This window comes from Carlito syrichta, unplaced genomic scaffold, assembly GCF_000164805.1.
Source record: "Carlito syrichta isolate Samal-C Ts95f unplaced genomic scaffold, Tarsius_syrichta-2.0.1 Scaffold309650, whole genome shotgun sequence".
Lineage (NCBI taxonomy): Eukaryota > Metazoa > Chordata > Mammalia > Primates > Tarsiidae > Carlito > Carlito syrichta.
In genome coordinates this window covers 210,133-222,364 of record NW_007253746.1, presented here as the reverse complement: position 1 = coordinate 222,364, position 12,232 = coordinate 210,133, and the positions used below count along the sequence as shown (strand labels likewise).

Sequence of the window (12,232 nt, the reverse complement as noted above, 5' to 3'; positions counted from 1 at the left end):
CGTTCCTATGCTCACAGTTTTTAGTCCGCCTTTCTGTTCCTCAATATATGTATACACACATGCAAAATTTTCCAGACATCTAAGGAAAAACTCTAATATGAAGGACAGAGACCAAAAGATAAAAGCAGCTTACAGTAAAAAGAAGTAAAATTTTAGAATCAGTCCATAAGTCTTTCTCACACAGATAAGAAAACACATTATAACTATGTAACAAGAGCAGAATGCATGCAGATAAGCAAACACAAGTTTTTGAAACAATAAACTCATAAAATGGTTTCTAAAAGATAAATTTCAGAAAGTCTTCACAAAAAGTGGAGCAAAAAATAAAAGTGATTGGTAACAGGAGAGAAAAGATATAACAATTAGAGATCTAACACCTAAGAAATGGGAATTCCAAAAAAAAAAAAAAAGGGAAGAAATCCTCCAAAAAAGAATTTTTAAAAATTTTCCAGAGCCAAAGAACAGGGATAATTCAAAGAATCGTCAACAAATCAGCAGAAATGAATAAAAAAGAAACCCAAGCCAAGGCAGATTATTGTGAAGTTTCAGAATATTGGGATAAAGAGAAGATCCTAAAAGTTTTCAGGGTAAAAATGTCGCAAATAATAGGAACTGAATAGCATCCGTCTTATCAACAGTAACACAGGTAACTGGAAAGCAAAGTAAAATGGAGGCATAGTAAAATTCTGCAGGAAAATTATTTCCAACTAGAATACTACACTCAAACTACCAATCAAGTATGAGAGCAAAATAAAGACATTTTCAGATATTCAAAGTCTAAACACATTTACTACCCATGGATAAAAATGAGGGAAGGATCCAAGAAAGAAGACAACATGGAATACAGGAGACAGGAGACCCAGCATGGTAAAAGGTGAGGGGGAGATCCCAGGAAGGCAGCTATATACCAGATGTAAAAACAATGAGTTCACACTGGAAGCTTAAGAAGATAAACTGATGGAACACCTACAGTGTCTGAATGTCCTGAAACAAGAACTGGTGAAAGTAAACAAAAGAAGCACAAAAATGGCTGGTTGGGAAGATGGTGGCTGAACCAGTCAGACTATACAAGTCCTGGCATGAGTGAGTGAGTGTATGGAAAATTTAGTATACATGTCAGTGAGTGAGTGGGTGTGTGGGAGTCAGTGAATGAGTGGGTGTGTGGGAGGCTGACTGAGTGAGGGCTCAGGAACAAGCAGCCAGGGCTCTCCTGGTACAGCGGCTGGTGCTGTAGCTGCTTGGCTGGGACCCTAGTGACTCCCAGGATGCAGAAGTTGGTGCCATTTTTTTTTCTTTTTTTAAAAAATAAACAAACCCCTTTCTGGGAAGATGCTGGGAGACTGACTAAGTAGGAGTTTGTGAGCAAGCGGCCAGGGCTCTCCTGGTGAAGCAGCTCGTGCTGCAGCTTCTCTGCTTGGTTCCTAGCACTTCCGGGGTCACAGAAGCTGAGCACCATTTTTTTTAAACTGACAAAAGTTTTCCTGCAAAGAAGCAGAGAGGAGAGACAGCCAGCTACAAGCTCTGCCTCACCACTACAACGGGAGAGACTGCGGCTCCAGGTTTTGCCTCACCACTGCAGTGCCTGGTCAGACACTGGCAGCAAGGGCTGCAGAGGGAACTCAGAGGCAGAGTCCCACCAGAGAAGACGAAAGAGGCACCCTGTCACTATCTTGAAAGTGGAGTAGGAAAGAGCTCTGACTTGCTCAATATGGAGCAACAGACCCGATCTTTGTGACTGGAGGATCAACTACTCAGGGGTTGATCGTGACCCAGAGGGAATATCCTGAAAGCACAAACTTCGAAGGCACCTGACCAGTGCTGAGTCTCAGGTGCCCCACTCCTTACCCTGATTCTGCCACAGGGCAAAGGGTGTGGCCAGAAAAAGGACAAGGAAGAGCTTCAAAGAGATCAGTGGTGAGTCCAGGGCTGACTCAACCCCTCTCCTTCCCAGAAATCCTCCGAATGAATGTCAGACCTGCACGGCTGGGGTCCAACTGAGAGGAACAAATCCAGGTGGAGCCTTGGACATCAGCGAAATAGGAGAACTCCATTCCAGGATTGGCCTAGCTGGGGCACCCCCCAGGAGTACATACCTGGGGAAGAGACAATCCCACACCTCCCCACCAGAGGGGATCCCCTTGGCTATATGAGAAAGTGGGAGGGAAGGATTGCAGTCCCATCAACCCCCACTGCCCCTCCTCCTTCCCTGCTCCAGATACTGGGGAGAGGGTGAAGAGGTGGAAGCTCTGCAGGAGATAGCAGAGAAACAGAGGAGAGGAACAATTACAGAACCTGCCACAAGAGGGTGAGGTTTTTATTTCTTTTTTAAATTTTTTAAAATTTTGCCTGTTTGTTAGTTTTTCTATTTTTAAATATTTTTCCTTTGTGCATGAATATGTATGTGAGGGTTTGATCTGCATTCCACACTTTTTTTTCTTTTCTTTTTCTTTCTTCTTTTGTTTTCTGTTTATGTGTGTATGTGAATGATTGAGTGCTCATCTTTCAGTTTTTTTTGTTTGATGGTTTGTTTTTGTTCTTTTGTTCTTTTTTATGTAGTTTAAGGTGAATATATGTGTGAGGGTTCAATCTGAATTCCTTTCTTTTTTCTTTTCTTTTTTTCAGTCTTTCTCTTTTTCCTCCTCATTCATTTTGTGATAGGCGTCCATGTGTGTACGCTTAGTTTTCCCATTTTTGTAGTTGTTGTTTTTTGGTTTATTTCACCTTGTTGTTCCAGTTTGTTTTGGGGTGTGTGTGTGTGTGTGTGTGTGTGTGTGTGTGTGTGTGTATGTGTGTGTTCAATTATTTTTTGCTTTGGTTTCTGCTTTCAATGTTCTGTGTTTTTTCTTTTTTTTAATTTTTGTCCATCTTATTTCATTCTATTTATCTCTGTTGTTCTCATTGTTGCTACTGTATCTTGGGCTCAGGGTACACACACATACCATTGCATCGTAATATAGAGTGGTGGTGGGGAGTGGGTCTCAGGGAACACACATCACAATCAGTGAACACTGTGATTTGCAAGAGGTTTCTGAATCCTAGCTCCTCATCCTCTACCTTCTTCGACTTTCAAAACTGCAAGAGACACCAAAGTTTCCCATCCACAGTCCTGATTCAAGATAGAACAAATCCAGAGCCTGGATCAAGAGAGGAATAGAGGACTGAGCAATTATCAGAAGTGAAAGCCTCTCCCACTGCCACTGAATAATGAAACTAAAGAGAAAAGCAAGAGATCTGTCACAAATGAGGAAAAACTAATGGAAGATAACGTAATTTCAAATGTAACAAAGAGAAAATGCCTGAAAAATCAGAATTTGGAGTCCAAATGATGTAAGTCATCAAGGACTGGCCCCAGAATATAACAAGAATTAGGGAATGGATGGAAAGAGTAAATAAGACTCAAGAAAGACAAGATACAACACTGAAAGAACTTGAAAAGAGATTTTAGCTATAAAAAAATTCATCCAGGAAATAAATAACAAGATGACAGGTATGGAAAGCAGAATTAATCTAGCAGAAGAAAGAATCTCAGAAGTTGAAGATCAGATCATGGAATTAACCCAATCTGTAAAAAAAAAAAAAAAAAAAAACATAGAAAGACGACTCAGAAAGAAAGAACAAAGCCTATAAGAGATGTGCGATTATATTAAGAGGCTGAACCTATGCCTTGCTGGTATCCCAGAAGAAGAAAGGGAAATGGAGAATACTTGGAGCAAATATTCAAGGAGGTTATCCAAGAAAACTTTCCACTTCTCACCAGAGATGTGATCAGTCAGACACAAGAGATACAGAGAACCCCCACAAGACATCAAATGAGAAGATCAACCCCTAGACACATAGTAATTTGCCTATACAAAGTAGGCACAAAAGAAAAAATCCTAAAGGCAGCAAGAGAGAAAGGTCAGACTGCCTACCAGGGAAAACCAGTCATAATACCAGCAGGCCTGTCAGAAGAAACACTACAAGCAAGAAGGGACTAGAGTCCAATATTCAATGATAAACAATTTCTACCATGAATTTCCTACCTAGCCAAGCTCAGCTTCATCAATGATGGAGAATGAAAATCCTTCCCAGACATCTAATCCCTAAGAGATTATGTAGCTTCCAGACCTGCTCTCCAGGAGACACTTAAAAAGGTATTAAGAACAGAAGAAAGGAAAAAAAAGAGTGACCACACACTTCCCAAGAGAACAGCAGAGCACAGAATCAACAGAGAATACATTGCAACAACAAACTTGAAAAGACACACATACATTATTCCAAAAGAAAACAAGCAAAGAAAAAACTTAAAATAACCTCATCACAGGAATAAACAATCACATTTCAATAATCAGCTTGAATGTGAATGAACTAAATACACCACTGAAAAGACACAGAATGGCAAACTGGATAAGAAATCATGACCCAATTATTTGCTGCATCCGGGAAACTCATCTCGCCACAGGGGACACACACAGACTCAAAGTTAAAGGATGAAAATGAGTTTCCAGGCAAAGGGATCACAAAAGAAGGCAGGAGTCACAATCTTAACATCAGACAAAACAACCTTTAAGATATCAAAAATTTTAAAAGATATGAAAGAACACTACATAATGATAAAGGTTCAATCCATCAACAGGAAATATCCATCCTAAACATATATGTGCCCAACACAGGAGCACCAGCATTTATAAAGCAACTACTAAGTAAACTAAAAAAAAGATATTGACTCTAACACTATTATAGCACTTGAATACCCCACTAACAGCCCTACATAGATTATTTAGGCAAAAAATCAACACAGAGATCCAGAATCTAAACTTGACACTCAACCAAATGAACTTGATAACTACAGAATATTCCATCCCACAACCACAGAATATATATTCTACTCACCACCACATAGAACATACTTCAAAATCGATTACATCCTTGGTCATAAATCAAGCATAAACAAAGTTCACAAGGTTGAAATACTGCCATGCACCTTCTCAGACCACAGTGGAATAAAAATAAATATCAACACCAACAAAATTTCCCCAAAGCCCATAAAGACATGGACACTAAACAGCAAGATGCTGAACAACTACTGGGTCAACACTAAAATCAAAACAGAATTTAAGAGATTCCTGGAAACAAACAAAAATGATGAAACATCTTACTAAAACCTCTGGGCTGCCATGGAAACAGTGCTAAGAGGGAAATTTATCTCTATGAGCACAACTCAAGAATATGAAAAGATCACAAGTTGACAGCCTAACAAATCACCTAAGGGAGCTGGGAAGAGAAGACCACCAAAACCCTAACTTTAGCAGAAGAATCCAGATCACAAAAATATGAGACCAAATAAGGGACATAGAAGAAAAATAAAATCAAAGAAAACAAAAAGCTAGTTCTTTGAAAGAATTAACAAATTTGATGGTCCCCTAGCCAGAATGACCAAGAAAAAAAGAGAAAAAGCCCAAATAAACACAATCGGAAATACAAAAGATCAAATGACAACTGACCCTGAAGAAATACACAAGATTATCAGAGATTACTATGCACACTTGTATGGAAACAAACTGGAAAACCTAAATGAAATGTAGAACTTTCTGACATTACACAACCTCCCCAGGTTGAAACAAGAAGACATTGAGACACTAAATAGACCAATAACAACCCAGGAAATTGACTCTGTCATAAGAAAACTACCTACAAAAATAAAAAATAAAAAAAGCCCTGGACCACATGGTTTTCCAGCAGAATTCTACAAAATGTACAACAAGGAGCTGATACCAATTCAATCCTATTGAAAGTATTCCAGGCAATTGAGAAAGATGGAATTCTCCCCAAATCATTTTACAAAGGTAACATCACACTGATACCCAATCCAGGAAAAGGTCCAACAAAAAAAGAGAACTACAGGCCAATATCCTTTATGAACATAGATGCAAAAATCCTCAATAAGATTCTAGCAAATAGAATCCAAAAATATATCTCAAAAATCATCCACCATGACCAAGTAGGCTTTATCCCCAGGATGCAGGGCTGGTTCAACATCCACAAGATCATAAATGTAATTAAATTCATCAAGAGATGTAAAACCAAGAACCATATGATTATATCATTAGATGCAGAAAAAGCTTTTGATAAAATTCAGCATCCCTTCTTTATAAAAACCCTCAAACACCTAAGGATAGAAGCAGCATACCTCAAAATAGTAAGTGCCTTCTACGATAAACCCACAGCTAACATATTGCTGGAAACATTTCCCCTGAAAACTGGAACAAGACAAGGTTGCCCACTCTTACCCCTCTTGTTCAACATTGTGTTGAAAGTCCTAGCTAGAGCAATTAGACAAGTGAAGGAAATCAGGGGTATCCAAATAGGAAAAGAGGAAGTTAAGTTATCCCTCTTTGCTGACAGTATGATCCTATACCTCGAAAATCCAAGAGAATCTGTCAAAAACCTGCTTGCACTGATAAAAGACTTTGGCAAAGTCTAGGGGTACAAAATAAATGTGCAAAAGACAGTTGCATTCTTATATACCAACAACAAGCAGGTGGAGAACCAAATAAAAAGCACAATCCCATTCACAATAGCCACAAAAAAAAAAAAAGAAAAGAAATACCTTGGCATCTTCCTAACTAGAGACTGAACGACCTTTACAATGATAACTACAAAACACTGCTCAAAGAAATTCAAGAAGACACAAACAAATGGAAGAATATTCCATGCTCATGGATAGGAAGAACCAACAGTGTTAAGATGTCTATTTTACCAATGGCAATCTACAGATTCAATGCAATACCCTGTCAAAGGGGCAGGGAGACAGCCCACAGAATAGGAAAAAATATTTGCCAACTGTATATCTGACAATAGCCTACTTTTTAATGGGGCTGTTTTTTTCCCCTTTCACCGTGTTTGAGTTCCTTGTAGATCCTAGATGTTAGACCTTTGTCAGATACACAGTTGGCAAATATTTTTTCCCATTGTGTAGGCTGTCTCCCTGCTATCTTGATGGTTTCCTTTTTTTTTTTGCAGAAGCTTTTCAGTTTGATGAGGTCCTACTTGTCTATCTTACTTCTTATGGTATGGGCACTTAGGGTTCTGATCAAGAATTGGTTGCCAGTTCCAATTTCCATAAGCGTGTCTCCTGCATTTTTTAAGATTCTTATAGTTTAAGGTTTTACGTTTAGGTCTTTGATCCATTTAGAGTTAATTTTTGTGTATGGTGATAGGTAGGGGTCTTGTTTCAATCTTGTGCATGTGACCAACCAGTTTTCTCAGCACCGTTTACTGAATAGGTTATCCTCTACCCAGTGTGAAACTGTCAGGGGAGGGGGGTGGGATTGGCAGTTGATGGAAACTGCCAGGGGAGGGAGGGGCATACCTCATCAACAAGGGTACCTGTATAATGAACATTTGTATACCTAATCCTGAATTGTACCCCCCACATACAAACGAAACACAATAATTATTAACTTGAAATGATTTTCAAAAACATGTCCAGAAAATTGAAAAGATGAACAGAAAAAGTGATCATTATTTACCACATGGCTCAGCTGCAGAAAGCACTTATGAAATCATAATAATGTAAATACCAGTATGGATTTACTAAAAACAAAAGAAAACTTATAATGGAAGATTTGAGGTATAAAAATGACACAATAGGGCAAAGGGAAGAAACAGGGCAAAATCTGTATCTCCCTATACAGGGAGTCAATAGATTAACGCAAAAACTAAAAAAACCAAAAAGTGCAATATAGTTCTACTATTTTGAAGACAGAGCAAATCAACTAAAAATTAAGGAGGTCAAAGTAGCCAAGAGGAAATGGGGAACCCCAGGGAGAAGGGGACTTACTTGCTATTTTTTTGGTCATAATCTAGTAGAAGTATTGGTTTTGAAATAATAAGCATGCACAAAGTTTTGTTCAACTATTTGACTGAAACAAAAAAGGAAAAAATGACAGGACTTAGAAAAAGGAAGAAATCTCAAAGACATTTTAATTTAAATGTCAGACTTCAGTCAGTATCAAACTTTTCCCCATGAAACACCGGTGTGTCTATTGCTTGGCTATGATTATCTCCCCTCATCCATACTCTTCTCATGTTAATGACAAACAGAATTTTCTAATCTTACCTCAAGCAGAGCTGCTGCAGGGTCACCTTGTAGACTTTTTCCTAGTTTGTCAACCTCATCTAATAGGAACACTGGATTGTTGACCCCAACAGTCTTTAAGCCATTGATTATACGACCAGGCATGCTGCCAACATAGGTGCGCCTATAGAAAACAAGTAGCAAATTCACAGCATGAGATGTCAAGGGCAAATCTTAGAAATCAAAATTTAGGATTGGAAAAAAGTCATTTAGTTATCAATGGACTATAACAAAACGTATAATATATTTATTGACATCAAAAAGTTATTAGATGCAATTCTTATGTTATTTTCTACTTAGTTCTGGCTGCAAGTCGCCATAATATTCGAAGAACTGGAAAAAAGAAAGAAAAAAAGAACAAGTACTGAGGGGGGGAAATTTTTGACATTTGGTGAAATGAAAAAATACTGCACAGAAGATACCAGTTATGGCTCTTACTCTTCAAGATTCCAAAATGTTCAAGGGACCCTATAAATTCAATTCCAATGCTTTTTATGTTTTTTTCAGTGTATTCCCCCACTCTAACACAACTAACTACTCTTTTACATACTGAAATGGCTATCCCAGAGCTGGTTAAAATACCATCATTTCATCATTTTCATGAGGGAGATTAAAACTGGTTCAAAGGTTCATTCAGAATGTAAACCCCAAAATAAAAACACCTCCCCCAAACAAGTATTCCAAACTGTTTTATTTTTGTTATTTATTTATTTTTAATCAATATTTTTAATTATGATTTTGTGGGGGTACAGTTAAGGGTTAGGTGTACAATTACGTTTCATTCAGGCACCCTGTTGATAAGAGGTGTTTCCCCATCCCCAGATATTTGCGACTATCAATCCCATCTCCCTCCTCCCCATAGTTTCCCAGTACCATCAGTCATTTTCTTATAGTATTACATTGGATGTTCAAGGTCCATTATATGAGTGAGAACATGTGATACTTGGATCTTTGTTTCTGTGAGAGGTCACTCAGTATTATAGACCCTAGTTCCATCCAGGTTGCTGCGAAATTCATGATTTTGTTCTTTTTTATGGCTGCGTAGTATTCCATCGTGTATATGTACCACATTTTTTTAATCCAGTCCTCTTTTGATGGGCAGCATGGTTGTTTCCAGGTTCTTGCTATTGTGAACAATGCTGTGATAAACATACGTGTGCAGGTATCTTTTTTATAGAGTGATTTGAGGTCTTCAGGGTATATTCCCAGTAGGGGGATTGCGGGATCATATGGAAGGTCGATTTTTAGAGCTTTTAGGAATCGCCACACTGCTTTCCACAGAGGTTGCACTAGTTTACACTCCCAACAACAGTGTAGAAGTGTTCCCTTTTCACCACACCCTCTCCAGCAGCTGTTATTTTTTGAGTTGTTGATAATTGCCATTCTGACTGGAGTTAGGTGGTATCTCAGTGTGGTTTTGATTTGCATCTCCCTGATGATTAGTGAGGTTGAGCATTTCTTCATGTGTTTGTTGGCTGCTCGGATGTCTTCTTTTGTGAAGTGTCTGTTCATATCTTTTGCCCATTTTATAATGAGGTTGTTTGTTTTTTTCTTTTCAGCATGTTTGAGTTCGTTGTAGATCCAGGATGTTAAACCTTTGTCAGACCTGGAGTTGGCAAATACTTTTTCCCAGTCTGTAGGCTGTCTCCCTGCTCTCTTGATGGTTTCTTTGGCTTTGCAGAAGCTTGTCAGTTTAATAAGGTCCCACTTGTCTATCTTCTCTCTTATGACCTGTGGGTTTCGGGTTTTGTTCAGGAATTGGATGCCAGTTCCGATTTCCATGAGGGTATTTCCTTCCTTTTCTAAGGTTCTTATGGTTTGAGGTTTTACATTTAGGTTATTTTTGTTATTAATTGTAGCAAGAGGATATGGGATCAACAGTATTTATGTCAAAATTCAATTATTCTGGATTTTGGAATGAAACTGTATTTATCCCATATGCTGTAATTGGGAACAACCAAGTTCAGCCAGATACTTTGTTGAACATTAAAATGTTAGAGGTTGCTTTATCATATTTGAACAAGAATAACTCATATAATTATGACAATTGTAGAATGTGGGATGAAATAAAAGCAAATATGTTTATCTAACTAAAAAAAATGTCTTTTTTTACAAAGTTAGAAAAACTTTTATTTTAAGCAGCAATTAATTAACTTTAATTACAACCTTGCTGCCTAAGTCATGTGGAGAGCAAATGCCATTTCTGCAAAGGCATAAAAGGCTGACTGCCTAGAAGAAAATGATCAATGATAAGTGGAACAGCGGCAGTTACCTCATGATCTACACAAAGCCGATTCACAGTGCAAGCCTCGATTCTGCCACATGACTGGTATAAAGTAGGACAGAATAAATAGAGTGACCTTTGAAAAGACAAGAAAGACTTAAAAATATCGTGGGAATGCTTTTCATCTGGGAAAGGTGAACAAGGCACTGGAATCTGATACAATAAACATTGTCCTGTTACAATAAGGAATTAGCACATTCAAGATTTCAGAATGAGACACACAGGAAGGACAAGACTCAAACTGAATACATTCTTTCAAATGATTTTTCTAGACAATGTACAGATTTACCATTCTTCTTCTTCTTCTTCTTTTAAAGCAGGAGTTATTGAGAGGACAGAAAAGCTCCCACAATGGGAGGGGACCCCAGGGGGAAGCCCCATTATTTTTATTTTTAAGAGTGGTAGAGAAGGGCAATATTATAAGAATCGCAAAGCTTCTAATGGGTTATTTCTTGCAGCAGTAATTTATTTGTCATCAAGGGTAAACTTCAAAAACATGTCCTGACAATACCTAAAGTCACAGAGAAAAAGTAACACTCTAGGCGGGTCCCCTTTCTAAAAAAAAAAGGAGAAATCAAGAGTCTATTCACACTGTAAACAAGCAATTCCTCCTAAACATTCTATTGCTGCCCAGAGCAAGTAGAAATCAGTAGTGAACACTTGAATTTCAGTCTCATTTCCATTTCTGCCTCATTGAAGCAAGTTTACAAATGTCTTTTCTAGCACCAAGCACACTCGATGCCCTTAGTGTTCCTCAATCACAAGTGACACTCCCAAATATGTACGTACCACCAAACAAAGGCCAAACCAAGAAGACAGCCATTACTACAGAGCTCATAAGCTACTGAAAATGAATGTGATGTGACTCCACATAAAAGCAGAGAATACTCCCACTAAGCAACAGCATGAATTTGTCTCCTTATATTGACCTCTTGAGCCTAAACAAGGTGGTAGGTCTGACCAACTGACCAGTGATTTAGGCTTCTCTGAAAAGTATATATCTTTCTAAGATGACAGGAAATAGAAATTATTGATCTAGTATTAACTGGTTAGATAACTATTTAATGGAAAGATTAACACTTTTTCTAGTTATTAAAAGAGAAGAACTTCTAGTTTATCAAAAAACACTCTAGAAATGTAGCATGCAATGTCTTCTATATGATGAATTTATTTGACAATGTTTTTCTATTCAGGATTGTCTTTGCCAGAAGTTATGGTAGTATGCAATTCACTGAATGAAGATATAGAATATACTATGAATAAATTTGTGGACTAGAATGAAATCAGATGGTGAAAAATATAGAAATACACAAAATAAAATTGTCTTCTTTCGATATCACCAAACATCTGCAACCATTTCTTAACAAATCATACCAAGACATCCTCCTAAGAAACTACATACATAAGATAAAGAAACTAGTACTCTTCTACAGACTATAATTTTCTTAAGGGCAAAACACTAGTCTTTTCTATATTTTGCTTCTGAAAGCACATGGAAAGTAAAATAGTAAAATGAAGTTTGCAAAGAATTTATCACTTCAATGATTTATTATTCAGCCTGAATACAAGATTACCTAGAATTTTTTTTCTAAAATTGAAGTAAACATGCTAACTTAAAAATATATGAATGCATACTTTTCTTGTAACTGTTGCTGGCAATTCATAGATTTATCAAGGCTATTCAACTCATGCTTAAGATACACAACACCAAAACTGTCTATATAGTAAAAAACTTTAAGTCTATAACATCAGTATTTTTTCATTTTCCAAAAAATAGTCTGGTTAATTATTCAAAAAACCAATGACAGAATTACAACAAGTTCTATTTA

At 37.5% G+C, this 12,232-nt stretch overlaps 1 protein-coding gene across 2 annotated transcripts in view; it reads right to left on the bottom strand.

Annotated features, from left to right (window-relative positions):
- Window positions 1-12,232, bottom strand: part of LONP2 (lon peptidase 2, peroxisomal) — a 103,179-nt gene that overhangs the window by 59,526 nt on the left and 31,421 nt on the right. For both annotated transcript variants that reach the window (XM_008067510.2, XM_021717320.1), the window contains one exon: window positions 8,102-8,243. In XM_008067510.2, coding sequence (XP_008065701.1) covers window positions 8,102-8,243 — 142 coding nt within the window. The remainder of the gene's footprint in view (window positions 1-8,101; window positions 8,244-12,232) is intronic.